Source organism: Doryrhamphus excisus, linkage group LG18, assembly GCF_037039965.1.
Source record: "Doryrhamphus excisus strain RoL-2023G ecotype Guam linkage group LG18, RoL_Dexc_Guam_v1.1, whole genome shotgun sequence".
Classification (NCBI taxonomy): Eukaryota; Metazoa; Chordata; class Actinopteri; order Syngnathiformes; family Syngnathidae; genus Doryrhamphus; species Doryrhamphus excisus.
Genome location: NC_136374.1, coordinates 15,821,418 through 15,841,203, shown reverse-complemented (window position 1 = coordinate 15,841,203; position 19,786 = coordinate 15,821,418). Strand labels below are relative to the sequence as shown.

The following is a 19,786-nucleotide window of genomic DNA, read 5'->3' as shown; positions in this document are numbered from 1 at the left end:
TAAGCGGTAGAAAATGAATGAATGACTTTTTAGGTAATAATAATCCCCGGGATCATTTTAAGGATCCCTGGGATCATTTTAAGGAGTATTTATTATTTATTTTCTGGGATAATTTTCTCATATTCACACGTTTGAAGATGATAAACTTCATTAACAGCTGACAGATAACTGTAACATATATCACACACAGGAAAAAAAAGAAAAAAATGACCAAAATTACATACTCACACATTTTGGAAAAATGTAAAAAATAAAAAAAAAATAATAATAATGTGTCGGCCCCAATGACTAGCTTTACCTCGGGCCCCCAAATTACTAAATACGCCCCTGGATGTGGTGAGAATCTGTTGGTGCTGAGGAGGTAGGCCTCTTCCCATTATGACTAAACACAGCCGACCTTGTAATGCAAACCTATTGTAAGCCATATTGTACTGAGCAGCCAAGACAGATGCGAGTACCCCTTTCCTGGGTCACATTTTTGTCTTTATCCTAAACTGTAGACCACTAAAGCAGGTAATCTGGGGTCAGCATAACACTGACAGTAATGCTATTCAACTTCCAACTATTAAAACAGTACCATTAAATTACACACTTTATAAATATACGTATATGTATATATATATATATAGAGAGAGATTTTACTATATATATATATATATATATATATATATATATATATATATATATATATATAATCTACCGTAAGCACTGGGCCTTGCTTGTAGTTCAAGAGATGGGGGAGACGCAACAGTATTACAGCCATTCAGGGATTTGGATAATGGGTGGCACAGTCACAGCTGTAAATGTCTGTTTGTCAGCAACCATTGAAGTGTCGGCTAATAGCGCTCATGTCATAACTTAACAGTCACAAGCCAGCTAATTCAAACCGCACATGAACCCTCTCCGGGGATGCTCCGACGTGATCCGGTTTCTTTTTAGAGTGCGGGGTGGATCATTTAGGGTGACAGGAAATGGAACTTTACTTGGGAACGGATGAATGTAGTAGGGTACTGTAATGGTTAAAAAAACATTTATGAGCGGTTAGCACGCATACCACACGGCTAGGACAACCGGGTTCGATTCCCAAACTTCTTTTAGGGCTCATGTCAAAATGCGCAAACCTCATTATCTGAAACTTTGGTATAGTTTAACACCAGAATACAACATTTAACTACGTTTATAGGTCAAAAAAGTGGAAAAAAGCATAGTAGGTCTCCTTTAAGGTGTTTTGTACTTCTCAGCCATCTGCATACTCCATGTCTTACCCACATGATATCTGCTCCCACACAAGTTCCACTTTTGCCAGCTCACTTATTTGGGATTAATCCTCCTGCATGCTACTTTTCGTCACTAATTCAGGATTAACCCCTCTTTCCCACCCATGCATACTGAAAAGCATGTCTCATAGTCACTATTCTGTATGCCTCCAGGATAGATAAGCATTTAGAAATTCAATAAGGAGGCTGCATGAAAATACTGTATGTACCAGTATATAAGCCTGCAGCATAGTTTTTTTTTTTAAATGAGACACAGAGAATATAGTTAAGACATGGATTTCCATGCATACTGTGATATAATCTCTGGGATAAGCTTTGAAATTGGCACAATTACAGTGAAATGGGTGCATTTCCCAACATTTAATATCAAAATAAAACCACAATGCACTGTCTGACATGAAGCTCCTCGACTGTATAATCATTCCATATTTCATCTTCACTAGGATAGCTAATATTGTCTAATTAATGTCATGTTAAATGTTTGCCCTCACACAAATTAACATTAAAAACACTGAAATAGATAAATAGATGTATAGGAGGCAATGAGCGCATTAAAAGATATTAGGCCAGCATCCAAATTAGAAACTGTGATGCAACAACAGCATTCATTCTTTATAATGTATATATATATTTTTTTTTTTTTTTCCATATAATGTTCCTGGGAGTCTCTCTGTGGAAAAATGCTGCTCTACTTGTGAAAGAAGCTGCACGACTTCGATGGAGGACCCATTAACATGTGAGCTTGATTCTTGTGAGTGATGTTGATCTGGAATGAATGAAGACACAAAATAAGTGACAAACTATTTTAGGTGCTGACTTGCAGTCTATATTATATATGATATATATGATTCTATCTCAATTGGATCATAATTCAGCAAAAGGGTATCATATTTTTACTTGACTTGATAGTTTCCTGTAGGGGGTGTGTTGTTTTTAACGAGGTGGTTCGCCCCCTGCTGGTTAATAAATGAAATGCCCGCCATGGATAGCTTGGGATTCCTTTTTTAGGGACTTTGTCTAGCTCAGGGGTGTCCAGGCTTTTCCCGCCAGGGGCCACATACTGAATAATGCAAGGATCCAAGGGCCACTTTGATATTTTGTAAACCAACACATGCAGATATGTTAGGAAAGTATTTCTATTTTAAGAAAAAAACTGCAGCTCAACTTTGTGATATACAGGTGACAAAGCTATTATTAGTAGGAAATTTGGTTGTTGCTGTTTTTTTCTTCTTAAATAATTGTAAATTTTATTCTTGTAATATTATGACTTTACTCTTAGAATATTTGTAAATTTATTCCCATATTATAACTTTTTGTTTCTTTTTTTTAATATCAAGGTCATGTTATCAGCATAATAATATTACTCATACATATATTTATGTATAATATTACATGTTTGAACAGGACATTTTCTCTCAATATTTTGACTTTATAATCCTGAAAGCTATTTCAACTTACTTCCTGTAAATTTTCATCTTGTAATTATGACTTTATTCTCATAACAATATAGCATTTTCCACAAATTACAACTTTATTCATTGTTTTGTGATATTACGTAATATTCCAACTTAAAAAATACATCTTTCCTCATAATAATACGATATCATTCATGTGAAATGACCACATTGTCATTAAATTTCAGATTTTTTTCCTGAATATTTAGACTTTTTTAAAGTTTTCTTTTTAAATTATATTTGGAAAGTGGCAAGAGCCAATTACAAAACAACCTAGGGCCGCAAATGGTCCACAGGCCGCACTTTGAACACCCCTGGTCTAGCTGTATTGATTTTGTACGTTTTATTATTAGACAGAGTGTCATCTAATATACGGTAGAGTATAAACTTACTGTACACGGCGGCTGCATCCAAGGCTCACCATCGATTTGCATTGGCAAAGATTTGAATGTCCTTTATGGGGTGGGGGGGGGGGTAAAAATGTGATTTTTAATTATGCTGTTTTGGAGCATGACTGGCACAGAGTAACATACATACTGTGTAAAAAAAAAAACACACTACCTGATTGTAATTTGGGAAGCCTGTGCCAGCCTGTGCCCAGCGCTCTTCAATCCAGTGTAGATCTGACCCATTTCTATCACCCCTTCCAGACCGACCACCTCCAGACGCTTATCGGTCATGTCTGCAAAGAAATGAGGTTCAAATGCCTCCTGCGTTGATCTAGAAGTCTGCGGCAACTGAGAAAAAAAACACCCCACACCTTGTGGTGTTGTTTTAAGAATGTCTGGATCAGTGATGACATCACGGTGCGTCACATCTGCTGGGCCGTCATGCTTCTTGGACTCGCCCCACAGGTTGGTGCCACCGTACATGCTAGGTATATTGATGACAGCAAGGCCCGCTATAGGGACGCTGCTCAGGTCCAAACGTCTGCCACTGCACTATTGTTCCGGGTTCAACAAGAACAATTGTGATGAATTGTGAGGAAGGTTTAATCCCCAGAATGCATAAAGAAATGTTCACCTCAATTGTGAGACAGTCTGCAAGCTTCTTGAAAGAGGAGTTGATGGTCTCAGATGTGGCAAACTCCAAATACCAAAGCTTGTTTTTCATTCTTAAGGCATCAGAGGAAAAAAAAAAACCACAATCACAAGGCAAATATAGACAAACAACCATTCATACATTCATTTTCTATGAGAGCCCTGTAGACATGACAAAACGACTATAGTCACATTTATACTCTTTTTATTTACAACATATTGCGCAACTGCAGGGTCTTGAGACACATGCTAACTCGCAAACTAGAGAGCTAGTGACCTAAACGGTAGCCTCCAAGTTATTTCCTTTAAACTTAGAAAAGCCAAAAACTTACCACTTCCACACGGACAGGGAGGATAACTATAAAGAGTTATTTAACCTTTAACATGAACATTAATCAAATGTAATATTTTTTTCTGGGTACATGATACCATACAGCATCCATATCAAACTTTACATTAAACTTTCATATCAAGGCGGGGGCCTCAAACTAGTGTCCTGCGGGCCACATTTGGCCCACGGGCCGCGTGTTTGAGACCCCTGGTCTAGAGACAGTACCACTGAGGAAAAGACAGGAAGCAGAGCTGGAGGTAGCAGGGATGAGGATGCTTAAGGTTCTCATTGGGAGTGACCAGGATGGATAGGATCATGAACGAGTCCATCAGTGGGACATTACATGTTAGAGGTCTTGCAGATAAAGTCAGAGAGGCCAGAGGGGTTAGGTAGGAGGCGTATACCAAGGTTTTCTTGTGTTCCTTACCTGCTGTTGAACCTCTGAGGGTATTTCTCTCTCATGGAATGAAAACGATGAGCAATAGAAGCATCCTTCCCCCGCAGAACATATTCAGATGTCAATGAATGTCCATGTGTATCAATCAGCTAATAACCGAGCCCATGCAACTCACCACTCCTACTGAGAAATAGTTGTTGATGATCTGGTTGGGCACCGGGTCTCCACGTTGACTCGGATCATTCGGGATCACCTGAATGTTCCAGCGGTCCATAAGGATCAGCTCACTTTCCTCAATGTCTTTGAGGATGTCTTTCAAGTCAGACCCATCATAGCCTGACAACAGGGAAGTGGGGAATCAGCATCACAACCATTGAGTGTTTTGTCCGTGATTTTCACGCTCTTACCTCCTCCCCAGCGCAGACAGCGAGCTAAGTCATTCCCGGTGCCCAACGGCAAGATAGCCACTTGAGGGTGCACCTGGAGATTAGCTTTATCTGGGAATACACATGCTGCATTTAGCATCACATATATTGACACAGACTTCTTCTTCTGCAGTATACCTATGGCATCCAGGAGCCACCCAACCGTGCCGTCTCCCCCACATGCCAAGATCCTGTAGTCACGCAGATTACGGAAGAAATGCAGCCTAAAATAAAATGAGTTATTGTTGACAGAGAATATAATAATGTCCACCGGAAGTCAATAAGGCATGCTAGAAAGGACAATTACCCAGGGGCAGGGCCACCATTTGATAGGTTGTACACTTGACGTGGGTTCAGCAGGTACTGAAACCTGCTGAGAACTCTATGGAGGACACACAGATGTAGACTTATGTATTATTATACAAATATACAGTATATAATATTTTTCATTTTTCATTCTTTTAAGAAAATACAGTAAAATTGGCATTTTTCGTGGTGATTAATCACAATTAATTAATTTAATACCATGATTAATCTGATTAAAAATTAACAGCGCTACAAAATGTGGCCAGTAGGGGTAGATTTCATAACAAAACTGACCTTTGACCCTGCTTCCCTCCACTTTTGGGGTTTACAAACACCAGCAGGGGGTGAGAGTCAGGAACTGCAACAACCTGAAGATAGGTTATTCATCAAATATGGACTTTATTATAGCATTATAGCTTCATTTATTTTCTATCATTTATTATATAAACTGCAATCGTCAAATATACCTGTAAAATGTGTCCATCAGGAGTTACGTTCAAGAGGCTGGTGTCCTGCTCCTTGATAAAACACAATCCAAACAATGACTTAAAACATGGATAAATATAAATAAAGGAAAATTAATGCATATAAACATAAACATAAACAGCCAAATAATGTGGTGATTTACCTTGGAGTCAGCATATATAGCCCACGGAGGGAGTATATGATCCTTGAGTTGTCCGCAGTCGCAGGTTGACAATGCAGACAAGACGCACTCATCGTGTCGCTTAAAGAGGAAACACGCCATTGTATGGAATTCCATATTCCAAACCTACACTCATGTTGTTTTTTTACCATTTCTTGACACCACACACAACGCCGTCCCGATAAAGTTTTAATCTTCTTTTGGCAAACTTGACATTTGGGGGAGCTGCGGTCAGTTCGAACCCAGTCATGAGATGGTACCTGAGGGAAACAGGTGAAAAGTGGTACGGCCATTTTATTAAGTGTAAATCCTTAAACGATGGATGCAAGTTATAACAATCGGACTTCTATTATTCTCACTTTGTATATAACGCGGCTTGCTCGACGGTCAAGTGGTTAGCACGTAGGCCACACAGCCAGGAGACCTGAATTTAATTCCACCATCTCTGTGTGGAGTTTGCATGTTCTCCCCGTGCATGCGTGGGTTTTCTCCGGGTACTCCGGTTTCCTCCCACATTCCAAAAACATGCTAGGTTAATTGGCGACTCCAAATTGTCCATAGGTATGAATGTGAGTGGAGCTAAGGTCTGGGTGAGACTGGGCCACATCAGGTTTTCAAAAAAAAAAACAAAAAAAAAACGCATTTATTAAAAACAGAAAAATGAATAAACTTTGCTTTGGTTTCGATTTTCTACAATAAAAGCTCTGATAAAACATTCCACTGTTCTCAAATATATTACTTTTTATTTTTCTACACAAAATAAGATGAAAAATAAATAAACAAATCAAGAATAAAGAAAATCAATCAATCAGTAATAAATAAATATAATAATAATAATAAAACAGCAAATAATAAAAACTTAAGAAACCACATATAGTTGGTGGGTAGACAAATTATTTTTTTCAGATTAAAATGAACAAAGCATTATTAGAGCCCTGTAGACATGACAAAACACGACTATAGTCACATTTATACTATAATTTATTTACAACATATTGCGCAACTGCAGGGTCTTGAGACACATGCTAACTCGCAAACTAGAGAGCTAGCGACCTAAACGGTAGCCTTCAAGTTATTTCCTTTAAACTTAAATAGCCAAAAACTTACCACTTCCACACGGATAGGGAGGATAACTACTAACAGTTATTTAACCTTTAACATGAACATTAATCAAACGTAATAATTTTTTCTGGGTACATGATACCATACAGCATCCATATCAAACTTGCGCGGGCCGCACTGACATTAAACTTTCATATCAAGGCGGGGGCCTCAAACTAGTCCGCGTGTTTGAGACCCCTGCTCTATTACAAGAAACGGGCCAACCCGATGGAGAAAAACTGTAAAGTACCACCGCCTTTTCCTCACTTTTGTCCAAAATGCATTTAACTGCTGTGCGGTCTCATAATCCTGCCTGCCATAATCCACGACTATGACTTGATGAATTAATCTGAGTCCGAGTGGGCGGTCTTCTCACCCTAAGTTGTTGTTTCGCTTTGACAAAGGTTGGAGCGCATGGTTCGGGATTCTTGTTGGAACACTGACTATGGACGGTATACTTGCAACCTGAGGGCAGACGAAATGAGAAATATGATAAACAGCATTCAGGAGGCATCTTTTATATATTTGTTTTTATAAAACACTCTAAATACAGTAGGTCGGTCAAGATGCAAGATGCTGACCTACTGTACCGCATCTTTAAAACCTCAAGATCTGCATAGGATTTGTGTGGTTGCCCCCCCAACACCCCCCCCGAGCGTGTGACCTTACAGCTACAGCAGAGCCCCTGCTTCCTGAGTCCGAGCAGCATGCTCTGACAAACACAGCAGTAGGCAGGCTTTGTGAAGTTCTTCATTCTCCAGATATGCTGCCCATCTTTCTGCGGCACCTTTGGGGCGTGGAAACAATATAAGGAATCCATGCTGTAGGGCGAGAGCAAACAAGGGGACGTGGGGTTTCACCTTCAGTCCGAGCAGAACTAGTAAAGGCACATTGTTCATGCCTCCTTTCAGCCATTCTTCCAGTGTGACTGTGCCACTGTCGTCCACATCGATCGCTGTCATCATATCCTTCAGCACCTACACTCCCAGTAAAAAAAATATAGTCAGGGACCTCCATGAACCAGGAAGTAACAGAAATATTGCATTCTAAATTACAGTTCAAACGATTCTTTATAAAAGAACACAGGTATTGATGGCCAAAGACTTTTGCACATTAAGCTACGTTCATTCATTCCTTTTTTACTGCTTGTGCTGGAGCCTATTCCAGCTGTCTTCAGACGAGAGGCGAGGTACACCCTGGACTGGTGGCCAGCCAATCACAGGGCACATATAGACAAACAACCATTCACACTCACATTCATACCTATGGACAATTTGGAGTCGCTAATTAACCTAGCATGTTTTTGGAATGTGGGAGGAAACCGGAGTACCCGGAGAAAACCCACACAGACGCCTAATATTTATTAACTGTACAGTGTTTTAATCATTTTAATAAGGATAACTCTTCTACATATACATAACTAAATAAAACTAAATTAAATCAAAACTTCACATCTTGTGGTGTCCATAGTACCCGGAGAAAACCCACGCATGCACGGGGAGAACATGCAAACTCCACACAGACGCCTAATATTTATTAACTGTACAGCGTTTTAATCATTTTAATAAGGATAACTCTTATACATAACTAAATAAAACTAAACTAAATCAAAACTTCACATCTTGTGGTGTCCATAGTACCCAGAAAAAAAGCCATACATGCACGGGGAGAACATGCAAACTCCACACAGAGATGGCCGAGAGTGGAATCGAACCCTGGTCTCTTAGCTGTGAGGTCTGCACGCTAACCACTCGACCTAAGCTACGTTCATTTCTGACAAAAAGAACGTGAGTAAAGTTCATACAGATCTAAGCTCAGCCACATCCCAGCCCAGGTAATCCGCTGCTCGCATCATCTGGTTGATAATCCGATCCACTTCCTGAGAGAGGACAAAAGAGCTGCTCACCATCATCAATATTTCATAACAATACCGCCATTTTGGACTGCCTTGCTTTATAACACCGTGCTGCTTTCACATGAATACAAGACAATACAAGAGAGTAGATTATAATTTGGAGGAACTTACAGAGCTATCCAGGAGTCCATTACCGTCTTTGTCATAAAGTTTGAAACTAACTGAAAACACAAAAGCAGTTATCATTGACTTGCTGGATATGAGACATGATGTCCATTAAAATAAGAATATGGACACCCCCGATTTAGAAGGTAACCAACATTCCAGCTTCTCCCGTGGCTGCCCTTCCTCCAGCACTGAGAAGTAACAGGAAACATCTTGTAGAAACACCACATCTGGCAGAGATACAATGAGTAAGAATAATTCTAATATGGAAAAAAACCATATAATCAATTTTAGATGCTTGTATGGCAGAGATGCAGGTGCGGATACAGCCATCGATATAAGTATTATTTTACCTTTGGCTTTTGGTCTTGCTGTGGAGCTATCCTGCTCCACACATTGGAAGTAGCGGAATAGGCGCTGGCAGACATCAGCAGGGAAGTCATCAACCTCTAGGTAGGTCTTGAGGAAGAGACAGAACCCTTCCACGGTCACACACTGTGGAAAGATGGAGAAATGTCATGTCAGAAAATGGAAACAAGAGTAACATTTGTAGTAAGACCGTGGAATCATCGGAAGGGTAATAGTGATGTCAAAGAGGAAAAACTGTGAGGATAACATCTGTGTTTCTCATTCATTCCTGTATTTGTGGCAGCCCGCCACAAATGAATTTGGACCGCCACAGATAGATGTGCCGCCACCTGTTCACCCTCGCTAGCAAACACGTTATTATAGGGCTGTCTTCTTAGCTTGTAGTTTCAACTCCATACATTAGATTTCATTGTAACTCACATCAAACTCTCGGTCTAAGTCAGCTGGGATAGGTTCCAGCATACACATGCTACCCTAATCAGGATAAGCGGCATAGAAAATGGATGGATGAAAGCTAATATAAATATACATATTTAATGGAAATACACAATACATTGCTATTCATTTAATTCCCATAATAACACCGCAAGATGGTTAGCGCGCAGGGCTCACTGCTAGGACACCCGAGTTCAATTCCACGCTCGGCGAGGATGTGGAGTTTGCATGTTCTCCCCGTGCATGCGTGGGTTTTCTCCGGGTACTATGGACACTACAAGATGTGAAGTTTTGATTTAGTTTAGTTTTATTTAGTTATGTGTTATCTTGCAGTGTATTAAAAATAGCACATGTAATAATATTTGAAGATGCACATCTTTATTAATAAGATCTATTATAATAACGTATTTCCAAGTTACAGACAAATTACTGATTTTCTTAATTAATTTAACTTTGATTGTGAATAATTTCTCTGACAGGCTTGATAAATATTCAGGTTTTGGCTTAAGAGATGGTTGTTTTTCCTTTTTTTTTACATGTTGGATTATGTGTGATGTAACTACAGAGTCGTGTAATCAGATGAAAATGCAGCATCCAATAGCATCTCCCATAAATAATGAATATTTGAAAATTTGAACTCAAATAATAAACTAGTTATGGAAGATTTACTTGAAAAGCACATGACATTAAGGGGCAAATACATATTTGTACTGATATTTCCGCATAACTGACCTCTTCAATGCTGTGCTGGGCCAGCCGACCCCCGCTTTGAAACTCCTTGATCACATCTTTGACTCTCAAATTGCTGTCTGAAAAACAACCACAAAAAAATAATGAATTGCACATCATCTACATGCCATGTTCACAATGACATACATCACAGCAAATTATAGCAATCCCCGGATGAAATGCAAATACGGCTGTCAGCACCATATCTAATCGGATGCGTACTGCAATCATACCATGCCATCATGGAGGCTACATACATTGTATGTTAGAACCGATAACAAAAATAATATTGTACACCTGCTACAGTATCTCATTTATAGCCTACCACACATTTAAAGCCACAGACCCAAATAGTGACACTTACCTTCCATGTATTCCTGCAGCTGGATAAAATCCACAGGCGTCAGAATGCCTTCTGTATCCTCGCAGGCAGCCATGTCTTATCTGAGGGAGAGGCGTTCATGTGTCATGAGTACAATAGGGTTTCATTTTCATGCTTTTGACTGTGACTCCCTTAAACTGGTTCCCCTCCATTCCTGAGTCTGCACCGCAAGTAGTAAGTTGAACACTCCCCTCTTAGTTCATCCGTCAGTCAAATCACTGAGATTGAGGCATCAAAGACATTTGACGGCGTATGCTAATATGTCAAAACTAAACAACTAATAATATTTCAAATAATTCACAAGACATTGGAATGAGTTGAGGTATCCGCGAGTGTTTGAGATCTCCTCACCTCGTCTGAGCTCGATGTCCTGACCAGTTAGTTGACAACAGCTGCTACTCATGGGTAGTGACTATGCACGTCGGTATTAGGGGATGGCAGGGATTAACAATGTCAGCAGGGGGAGGAGCTTGCTGACACAATTACTGTAAGTGGCACCGCCCGTCGCAGGGGTATCCTGGAGCCTATTCCAGGCTGACGTCGGGGCCGAACAGAGCAACAAAATATGGGCTCACTATTTAGCAAGAGGGAGGTCTCGCTAGCACAAGGGTGTCCAAAACAAACAGGGCCAGAATGAATTACTGTAATATCCAATAATGCATTGGTAGGTAGGTAGGTAGGTAGGTAGGTAGGTAGGTAGGTAGGTAGGTAGGTAGGTAGGTAGGTAGACTTCCTTTATTGTCATTACACAATAACAGAGCAGTGAAATTACCAACGAAATCTCGTTGCCTGGCTCCCGTATAATAATTCATTCATTCATTTTCAACCTCTTATCCTCACGAGGGTCGCCGAGGTGCTGGAGCCTATCCCAGCTGTCTTCGGGCGAGAGGCGGGGTCCGTATAATAATAGTAATAATGTGGAGAATAAATAGATGACATCAAATATGAACAACAATGTACAGCGTAAACAGTAAATTGCACATATATATGGTTCTTCTTGACTTTATGGACTTATTGTTGTTTTCTCCACAAATAAAGCAAGATGCCATTGTCTTGTCTTGGGCGTAGGACTGCCACAAACCACAAGAAGAGCTTCTTTAACTTTTTTGGAAGGCGTTCAGTAAGGTGTCAGATGGACACCTCCAACAATTATTGGCTGAAACACTATTGTTTTATTAGAAGCATGGCATCTCTATGCATTTACACTTATGAGTTCAGGTTGTAGCATAAATATAACTATTAAATATAACTATAACATAAATATAACTAATATATTTTATATATTATATAATAAATATTTTATAATATAACTACTGTATAATACTGTATTGAATGCATTAAAGTGAAAAAGGCTGGTATTCTCCTGACCAACAGAGGGCGCCGCTGTATATTTGCGCTGTAATGGCAGCTGTAATGCAAGTCATATGCCGTAAAAGAAGAATTGTTTTAAGCAGGTGTATGTCTTCGCATTTCCGGTATCTATCCAAGACGAACGATTCTGCCGATTTGACATTACATCTAAAAGTTAGCGGTGGAACATGCCTGTTAAAGGTCACATAATTTATTAGAAATAATATAGTTCGTATTACCACTGTATTCTGTAAAAGCTGTATTTGCGAGTTATCCATATCATTTTTCACGGGCAAAGCTAAAGCTAGCTAAAGCGGTGTGTCAGTAGTAGGGGCTAGTGTACAGGAAAAACACCGTAGTCCGTGTTAACTTAGCTATCAAGTCATGGCCACTCGGCGTCTGACAGATGCCTTCTTGTTAATGCGGAACAATGCAATCCAAAACCGGCAGATATTGGCTGAGCAAGTGAGTACAAACGACCCCCGTCTGAGTACACGTAGCAATGCTGCGGTGAGTGGTCTGCATCGTTTTGACATTTTATTGTGTGTTTTCACATAGCCACACTTTGTTATGTTAGCTAGAATCAACCGTGTGTCTAAATGTAAATATGGAAGATTCATTTCACGCTGACCCGGTATTTCCACCTCAGGGACTGTCTGGTGTGTCGTTTTACAGCTATCATTAGCTAAAAGTAGGACATAGAGAAGAAATATTATAAATTTTAAATATATACCGAGTCCTTCAGGATAGCTAACAACAGAATACAGCCTGTTTCTGAAATTGACAATGTATGAAAGGTGGTGTATTGTTTCTAATATTAATAAACAATTATATATATATATATATTCCATGAATATTAAAAAAAAACACATTACAAATAGATGTCAACAGTGCAAAAATATTCCAGAGATGAGTGAATGTGGACCTGCAGTGACGGGAACGAACACTAAACAGGAGCCTCCCAATATTTATTATTATTATTTTTTCTGATGGTCCTGAGGTTGATACAGTGTCCTAGGACACACTACATGTAGGAAGACAGGCACAGAAAAAGCTCCCACCCCATCCCATGTTTTGTATAATGCTTGTATGTCTTGTCGTCTTTTCTACGTGTATTCACAGCGTTTCACTTTGCTTCACATTTTGTAGTATTACATACTTATTCCAAAATGCATTAAAATTTTGAGTTTATTCCACTTTAGAATAAGGCTATAAATAAGAAAATGCGGTGTACAAATGGTTAGCGCACAGGCCGCACAGCTAGGAGACCCGAGTTCGATTCCACCCTCGGACATGTCTGTGTTGTGTGGGTTTTCTCCGGGTACTCCGGTTTCCTACCACATTCCAAAAACATGCTAGGTTAATTGGCGACTCTAAATTGTCCATAGGTATGAATGTGAGTGTGAATGGTTGTTTGTCTATATGTGCCCTGGATTGGCTGGATTGGTGTACCCCGCCTCTCGTCCAAAGACAGCTGGGATAGGCTCCAGCATGCCCATGAGCCTTGTGAGGATAAGCAGAAGAAAATGAATGAATGACTAACAAAATGCGGACAATGTGAAGTGCTGTGAATATTTTCCGGAAGCACTTTGACTATTCTAGTGTCTCACTTTGTGGAACATATCATCCACACATATGTTTATTTTACAGATACTTGACTTTTCTTGTGCTTTGGCTGAATAATACAGTGGAACTTTAAACACAATGCATTCTGGGATCCTTGTTGTTTTGTATTTGTAAAGATTTTGGAACATTTTGCCACAGAAATAGAAATAATTTCTTCCAAAGTCCAAGTGTGGCCAACAATTAACCCAAGTTCCAGCTTAGCATTCTTAACTGTCACAGCTAAGACTAACTAAAACGTTCCTTACGTTAAAGCTGTACACTCATAAACCAAGGCACAATTACCGTGTACATTTTGTTTGTTAACCAAAGAACACTGTAACCATGGCTGTTGATCACTGAGCTGCCACCGTATCCCAAAAAAGCACATATGGAGTTGAAATCTGATCATGCGGCATATTTTTAGGTACCACTTAACAAATGAAACCTGTGATAAAGCTAAAACTTTGAATAAAAGCCAGATTTGTCATAAGAAAATAATAATTAGCGGTTTGTTTTAAGCTTGTTTGGTGGTCACGTCTGCAATATGTGGGGCTCACTTCTCTCGCTTCTGTCCTCTCTTCCTCCTTCACCACTAATGGATGGAACCACACTGCTATCTGCCAATCACTCTAGGAGCTTGATGAGGTATCATTGTTTTCATGGTGGAATCATGCACGCGCCACATATCACATATTATGGAAATGTTAATAGAATTTTTTGTTTTTAGTTGGCTGATGATCGGATGGCGCTGGTGTCGGGAATCAGTCTGGATCCCGAAGCGGCCATCGGCGTCACCAAGAAGTTGCCCCCCAAATGGATCGAGGGCATTGATGAGGTAACTCCCAAACCCATGCCGATCACATCGTTATGACTTTTACGCCACAAATATATCACTTTGGATCCCTTTCAGATCCAGTATGAAATCTCACGGGTTCGACAGAAGATGAAGGACCTGGCGTTACTTCACGACAAGCACATGAATCGACCCACACTGGATGACAGCAGTGAAGAAGAGCACGCCATAGAGATCACTACACAGGAGATCACACAGGTACGATGCCTGTGGAAGCGTGTGGGAAGTAATCCTCTCTCACGATGGCCCAACGTGTCTTCTTGTCAAAATACTTTCCTTAGTTCCTCTCCTACTCTGCTGCCTACAGATGTTCCACAGATGCCAGAGAGCCGTAACAGGCCTGCAGTCTCGCTGTGGCCACTGCACTGAGCAGGAAGAGAGGCTACTGAGAAACGTGGTCTCGTCTCTGGCACAGAGTCTGCAGGAGCTGTCCACCAATTTCAGGCACACACAGTCCAGTTACTTAAAACGTAAGCTTTTTAAAAAAAATTACAGCATCATGGTAAAGTTGTTTGATTTCGGAAGAAACCAAGCAGTAATTTCTGCCTGTTATCGAATACATAAATAAATAGTTTGATCTTCCAGGAATGAAGAATCGTGAGGAGCGATCAAAGCACTTTTTTGACTCAGGGCCGCTAATGGAAGAGGACGAAGAGCTAGCTGTGTATGACAAGGTAATTCTTTCGGGTGAATTATGAAGTTCATATTATTCTTTTTGCGACTATCCCCAAAGACAATATTGTCATTTTCATTTGCATATTTATCACGATACCCGTCATGATTTTCCTTCCATTGGCTGCACGGTGGACAAGTGGTTAGCACACAGACCTCACAGCTAGAAGACCCGAGTTCAATCTCTCCCCCGGCCATCTCTGTGTGGAGTTTACATGTTCTCTTTCTCAGAGTACTCCGGTTTCCTCCCACATTCCAAAAACATGCTAGGTTAATTAGCGACTCCAAAATGTGAGTGTGAATGGTTGTTTGTCTATATGTGCCCTGTGATTGGCTGTCCACCAGTCCAGGGTGTAGAAGACAGCTGGGATAGGCTCCAGCACCCCCCCCCCCCTGCGACCCTCGTGAGGATAAGCGGTAGAAAACGAATGATTGTTTGTTTTCTTTCAGGGCTTTACAGACGACCAACTGATGTTGGTGGAGCAGAACACAGTCATGGTTGAAGAACGAGAGCGGGAGATCCGACAAATAGTTCAGTCCATTTCAGATCTGAATGAGATTTTCCGGGACTTGGCCACCATGGTGGTCGAGCAGGTATTACGTCCTTCATCCTGACTTTCTGTCAACTTCCCGTCCACTTCTTTTTGATTGAAATCTAATCTTGCCTGCTCCCACCTCAAGGGCACCGTCCTTGACAGAATCGACTTCAACGTGGAACAGGCGTGTGTCAAAACGGAAGATGGCTTAAAACAGTTACAAAAGGTAAATCTGGTCTGACGATGGATTGGAGTATTAATTACACCTGCATTAACTCAACTTATGTTTTCATGTTTCTTCCAGGCAGAACACTATCAGAAGAAAAACAGAAAGATGCTGGTCATTTTGATCCTCTTTGTTATAGTCATCATTCTAATAATTATTCTCTTTTCAACCAAGTTTAAATCTTAAAATCCCTTTGACTCTCTTTGTGAGTGTTTGTTGTGGAATCTGTGAACTGCTCCAGCAAAGCTACACACGGCCCTTCACACCGTAAGGCTGTTTTCTGGTGTGCTCTATTTTTTAATCTAAGTTCAAATCAGCAGTATATGGAGCTGTGGCTGGCATCTAAATGGCCTCGGCTTATACTTGACCGTGTTGGCATAGCTGTCTGTCTTTTATCAGGGGTGAAGACCTTATGGCATACGGATGGACAAGCATGTTACATTGTTTAAAGCAGGGTGTGAAAATGTGAAAATTGGTAGAGAAACATAATGGGGATTATGGATTGTTTCGGCACGGTATTTTTTTTTGTCAAAATACTGTGTCGATCATTCCCTATATATTCCCTAAATATTCCTACGGTTAAAGGACCACTTGTTGATCATTTCATCTGATAACGCTGATGTGTTTGGAACTACCGCTGCTTGCCTGATGATGCTAGGCAGCCGGCTTATTTTAAATTCACCCATTTAAAAACTGCTGCATTTGTCCAAAATGATTGAAACTGTTTTCATGGTTCATGCATTGATGTTATTTTTTTTTTAACTGCAGTTTGCACATACTTGAGACCTGAGCAAGAGGAAGGTGTTGTTATGAACGTAATACTACTGTCATCTGTATGATGAAAAGAATTATTTATTTTTTAAAAACTACAAACGACTAAGGCGTTCTGTTGTGCAGAATTACTGAATATTCGGTAAATCCCTGGTAGCTTAAATCAAATACTCATGTTCACCACTCCACAGCTACATACAGACAGCATTATGAGTTTTATTCCGATATTATAAAGATCTTGCTCTGTAAAGACTTGATTTGACATCTATATTTTATTCATATTTTATAAACCATCTCAGTCATTGATGTGAAGCTGTGTGTTAAATGTCCAAGTGGTACTCTTCATGAGTGGAGTGTTGTTTTTTTTTTTTAATAAACCTGGAAGATGATGGTGTCCCTCATTGGATTTCATTTATAATTTAACCAATAACGCCATATTACTGTTTACGCTGTACATTGTTCATATTTGATGTCATCTATTTATTCGCCACATTATTATTTATTAATTATTATTACACGAGAGCCATGCAACGACATTTCGGTGGCAATTTCACTGCTGTGTTATTCTGCAACGATAATAATGAAAGTCTATGTCTAGAAGTGTACGCGTGGACATGCGGTCACGTGTCCCTGACTAACCCGGAAGATAAATAAGTTTGTCATCTTTCAATTTAAAAGCTTCCATCGAATTGACATTAACAAAAAAAACGCATCACACATTGTATTTACAAAGCAATCACGTAAAAACATAATTTACACTAACGTGCCTACTTCCGTGTAGAACCAAGCGGTGTCCATTGTTTTATAACCAGACGAATTGAATCTTCGATTGCTAATGCTAACGGCTAGCTAACCCGGAAGTGTTGAGCCTGGACTTGGAACTTTTCAACTAAGGAGCGTTGATACAAACATTTCGCCCCCATTCGTCAATCACCATGAACTATTTTGGAGACGAAGACAGTGCTTTCCCCATGGACGCCTGCTTGTTCGCGGATACATTTTCTCAAGACGCTGTTTATAAGTTAATGGGCCAAGAGGTGACGATAAAACAGTATTTTGGTGCAAACCTCGGCGTGGCTGCTCCAGTGTGGGAAGCAGTGAGTAGTACTAGTATCACTAAATACCGAATATAAACATATTCTTACTGTATATGTGTGTTTATGTACATAGGCGTTACAATTGTGTCGATACTTCGAGGAGCATCATATGGAGTGGAGTGGGAGACGTGTCATCGAGCTGGGAGCCGGGACTGGTGTTGTTGGGATTGGGGCTGCTCGTCTGGGTATGCTGGGGTGCTTAATACCAGTTATGCTTATAATAAGTCTTATTTTTGGAGTGTTTTATTTTGAAAATCAGCCAACTATTAGCTCATCGCCATCGTTTTTTTATTCATACATGCAGCTTTCAGAAACCGCCACTAGAGGCGCTGTAACTTTATGAATATACACGTCAATTGTGATTGTAATTCCGGTGTTTTTACATTTAAATGACACTATTCTGATACTAAATATATTTAGTGTACACTTGAGTACGGTTAGTTTATCGTTCATATTTTTATTTTTGTTAGAAATTGCTCTCAGTTGCCGCCGTACGCGACTGCGTCACTTCAGCTTCCTAAACAATATGACGTCTTCCGGGTTACATCCAATCATAGGACCTTAGTTTCTATGGTGGGACATTTGAAAAAACGTCTGACGACTTTGCTGAATTGTATCCAGGTATGTTTACTGCTTCTTATTATTTTCTTAGTACTTTTCACTCGGCTTTTAAGGTGAGTTTTGGGTGTTGCTATGTATTTCCTGGTGTTGGTGACATCATATCCGGTGTTTAGGTGCGTTGGGTCTGCAAGGAGTTGGTGTTTTGTTTGGTATCATGGGAACTTCTTTCTTTACTACTTAATGTTTCTTCTTCCAATGTCTGACTTGTATTATTTCTCATGTAATTAATTGACCAACAATGTAAACAGTAAAATGCAAGCGTTTACTCACAGGTGCAGATGTGACCTTCACGGACCTTCCGGTGACTCTTCCATCGCTGGAAGCCAACATCTGTGCCAACATGCCGTCCAGCGGTTGGCCTTCTTCTCCTCCCACCGTCCTCCCTCTATCCTGGGGCGAGGACCACAAGAAGTTCCCCTCAGACTGGGACCTGGTGCTGGGCGCAGACATCGTTTACCTTCCGGAGACGTATCCGCTGTTAATGGAGACGTTGGCGCATCTGTGTAAAAGCAAAGCGGAGCTTTATCTTTCGGCTAAGATGCGGAAAGAACACGAGACTCCGAGGTTTTTTGATGAACTTCTGCCGTTGAGGTTTAACGTACAACTTGTGCATCGTGACGACAATCAGAATATTAATATTTACAAAGCAGCTCTAAAAAAAGACCAGTAGTTGGGATCTGAAATCGATCATTCCTATCATATAGACAATCTTTGGCTTTTTTTAATTTCTTAGCGATATGACAACGCCGTGCACGGGACACTTTACACCAAGTAAGAATAATTAATCGTGAAGGAAAAACTAGAAATATTAACACCGTTTACATGATCCTCTTGACAATCAATGATAATTTCATGATGGAGGCCATTTTTGTAGTTGTAGCACTATTTTTTTAACCTAATGAATGATGCTTTGGTTCAAATGTCTTTATACTTTATGTAATTATTATTAGAATATAATTCCGATATAATTAGGGATCGGTATTTGACCAAGAAATTTTTATTTACTTAATAATTTTTTGCCGAGAATCTTATTCTGAATGTTCTGAACACCTGTTTACAAGCCAGTGTCTTATTGAGCTGCCTGGAGGAGTTGTGTTATGCTCTTCCTTAAATATAGAACAAAGTACAGTATAGTTGAAATTG

At 40.0% G+C, this 19,786-nt stretch overlaps 3 protein-coding genes across 12 annotated transcripts; 2 read left to right on the top strand and 1 right to left on the bottom strand.

Moving 5' to 3' along the window:
• Nucleotides 1-632: 632 nt before the first annotated feature.
• dgkab (diacylglycerol kinase, alpha b) lies at nucleotides 633-19,290 on the bottom strand. Of its 7 annotated transcripts, XM_078798683.1 has the most exons (24): nucleotides 11,264-11,328; nucleotides 10,895-10,974; nucleotides 10,534-10,610; nucleotides 9,351-9,492; nucleotides 9,153-9,227; nucleotides 9,004-9,053; nucleotides 8,782-8,856; nucleotides 7,838-7,954; nucleotides 7,647-7,764; nucleotides 7,354-7,442; nucleotides 6,026-6,136; nucleotides 5,859-5,957; nucleotides 5,698-5,748; nucleotides 5,525-5,598; nucleotides 5,232-5,306; nucleotides 5,063-5,148; nucleotides 4,907-4,996; nucleotides 4,675-4,835; nucleotides 4,530-4,594; nucleotides 3,755-3,845; nucleotides 3,492-3,672; nucleotides 3,293-3,413; nucleotides 3,124-3,184; nucleotides 635-2,043 (listed from the first exon to the last, which is right to left on the bottom strand). In XM_078798683.1, the coding sequence occupies exons 2-24, from the start codon at nucleotides 10,965-10,967 to the stop codon at nucleotides 1,966-1,968; spliced, it is 2,160 nt and encodes a 719-aa protein (XP_078654809.1). In that variant the 5' UTR covers nucleotides 10,968-10,974; nucleotides 11,264-11,328; the 3' UTR covers nucleotides 635-1,965. The 7 variants fall into 7 exon arrangements, 6 of the variants coding, with proteins under 6 accessions (XP_078654808.1, XP_078654807.1, XP_078654811.1 ...); XM_078798682.1 differs by lacking the exon at nucleotides 11,264-11,328 and adding an exon at nucleotides 18,914-19,290 and having other exon boundaries at nucleotides 633-2,043; nucleotides 9,153-9,492; XM_078798681.1 differs by having other exon boundaries at nucleotides 633-2,043; nucleotides 9,153-9,492; nucleotides 11,264-11,333.
• Nucleotides 12,353-17,312, top strand: stx16 (syntaxin 16). 4 transcript variants are annotated; one of them, XM_058055886.2, is made up of 9 exons: nucleotides 12,353-12,727; nucleotides 14,501-14,512; nucleotides 14,595-14,702; nucleotides 14,778-14,918; nucleotides 15,028-15,190; nucleotides 15,306-15,394; nucleotides 15,843-15,986; nucleotides 16,074-16,154; nucleotides 16,233-17,312. In XM_058055886.2, exons 1-9 carry the CDS (start codon nucleotides 12,647-12,649, stop codon nucleotides 16,338-16,340), a joined length of 927 nt encoding a protein of 308 aa, XP_057911869.1. In that variant the 5' UTR covers nucleotides 12,353-12,646; the 3' UTR covers nucleotides 16,341-17,312. The 4 variants fall into 4 exon arrangements, with proteins under 4 accessions (XP_057911869.1, XP_057911867.1, XP_057911870.1 ...); XM_058055884.2 differs by having other exon boundaries at nucleotides 12,353-12,772; XM_058055887.2 differs by lacking the exon at nucleotides 14,501-14,512.
• LOC131106642 (EEF1A lysine methyltransferase 3-like) lies at nucleotides 17,805-19,313 on the top strand. The gene is made up of 3 exons (XM_058055893.2): nucleotides 17,805-18,022; nucleotides 18,096-18,207; nucleotides 18,916-19,313. The coding sequence occupies exons 1-3, from the start codon at nucleotides 17,861-17,863 to the stop codon at nucleotides 19,311-19,313; spliced, it is 672 nt and encodes a 223-aa protein (XP_057911876.2). The 5' UTR covers nucleotides 17,805-17,860.
• The last annotated feature ends 473 nt before the right edge of the window (nucleotides 19,314-19,786 follow it).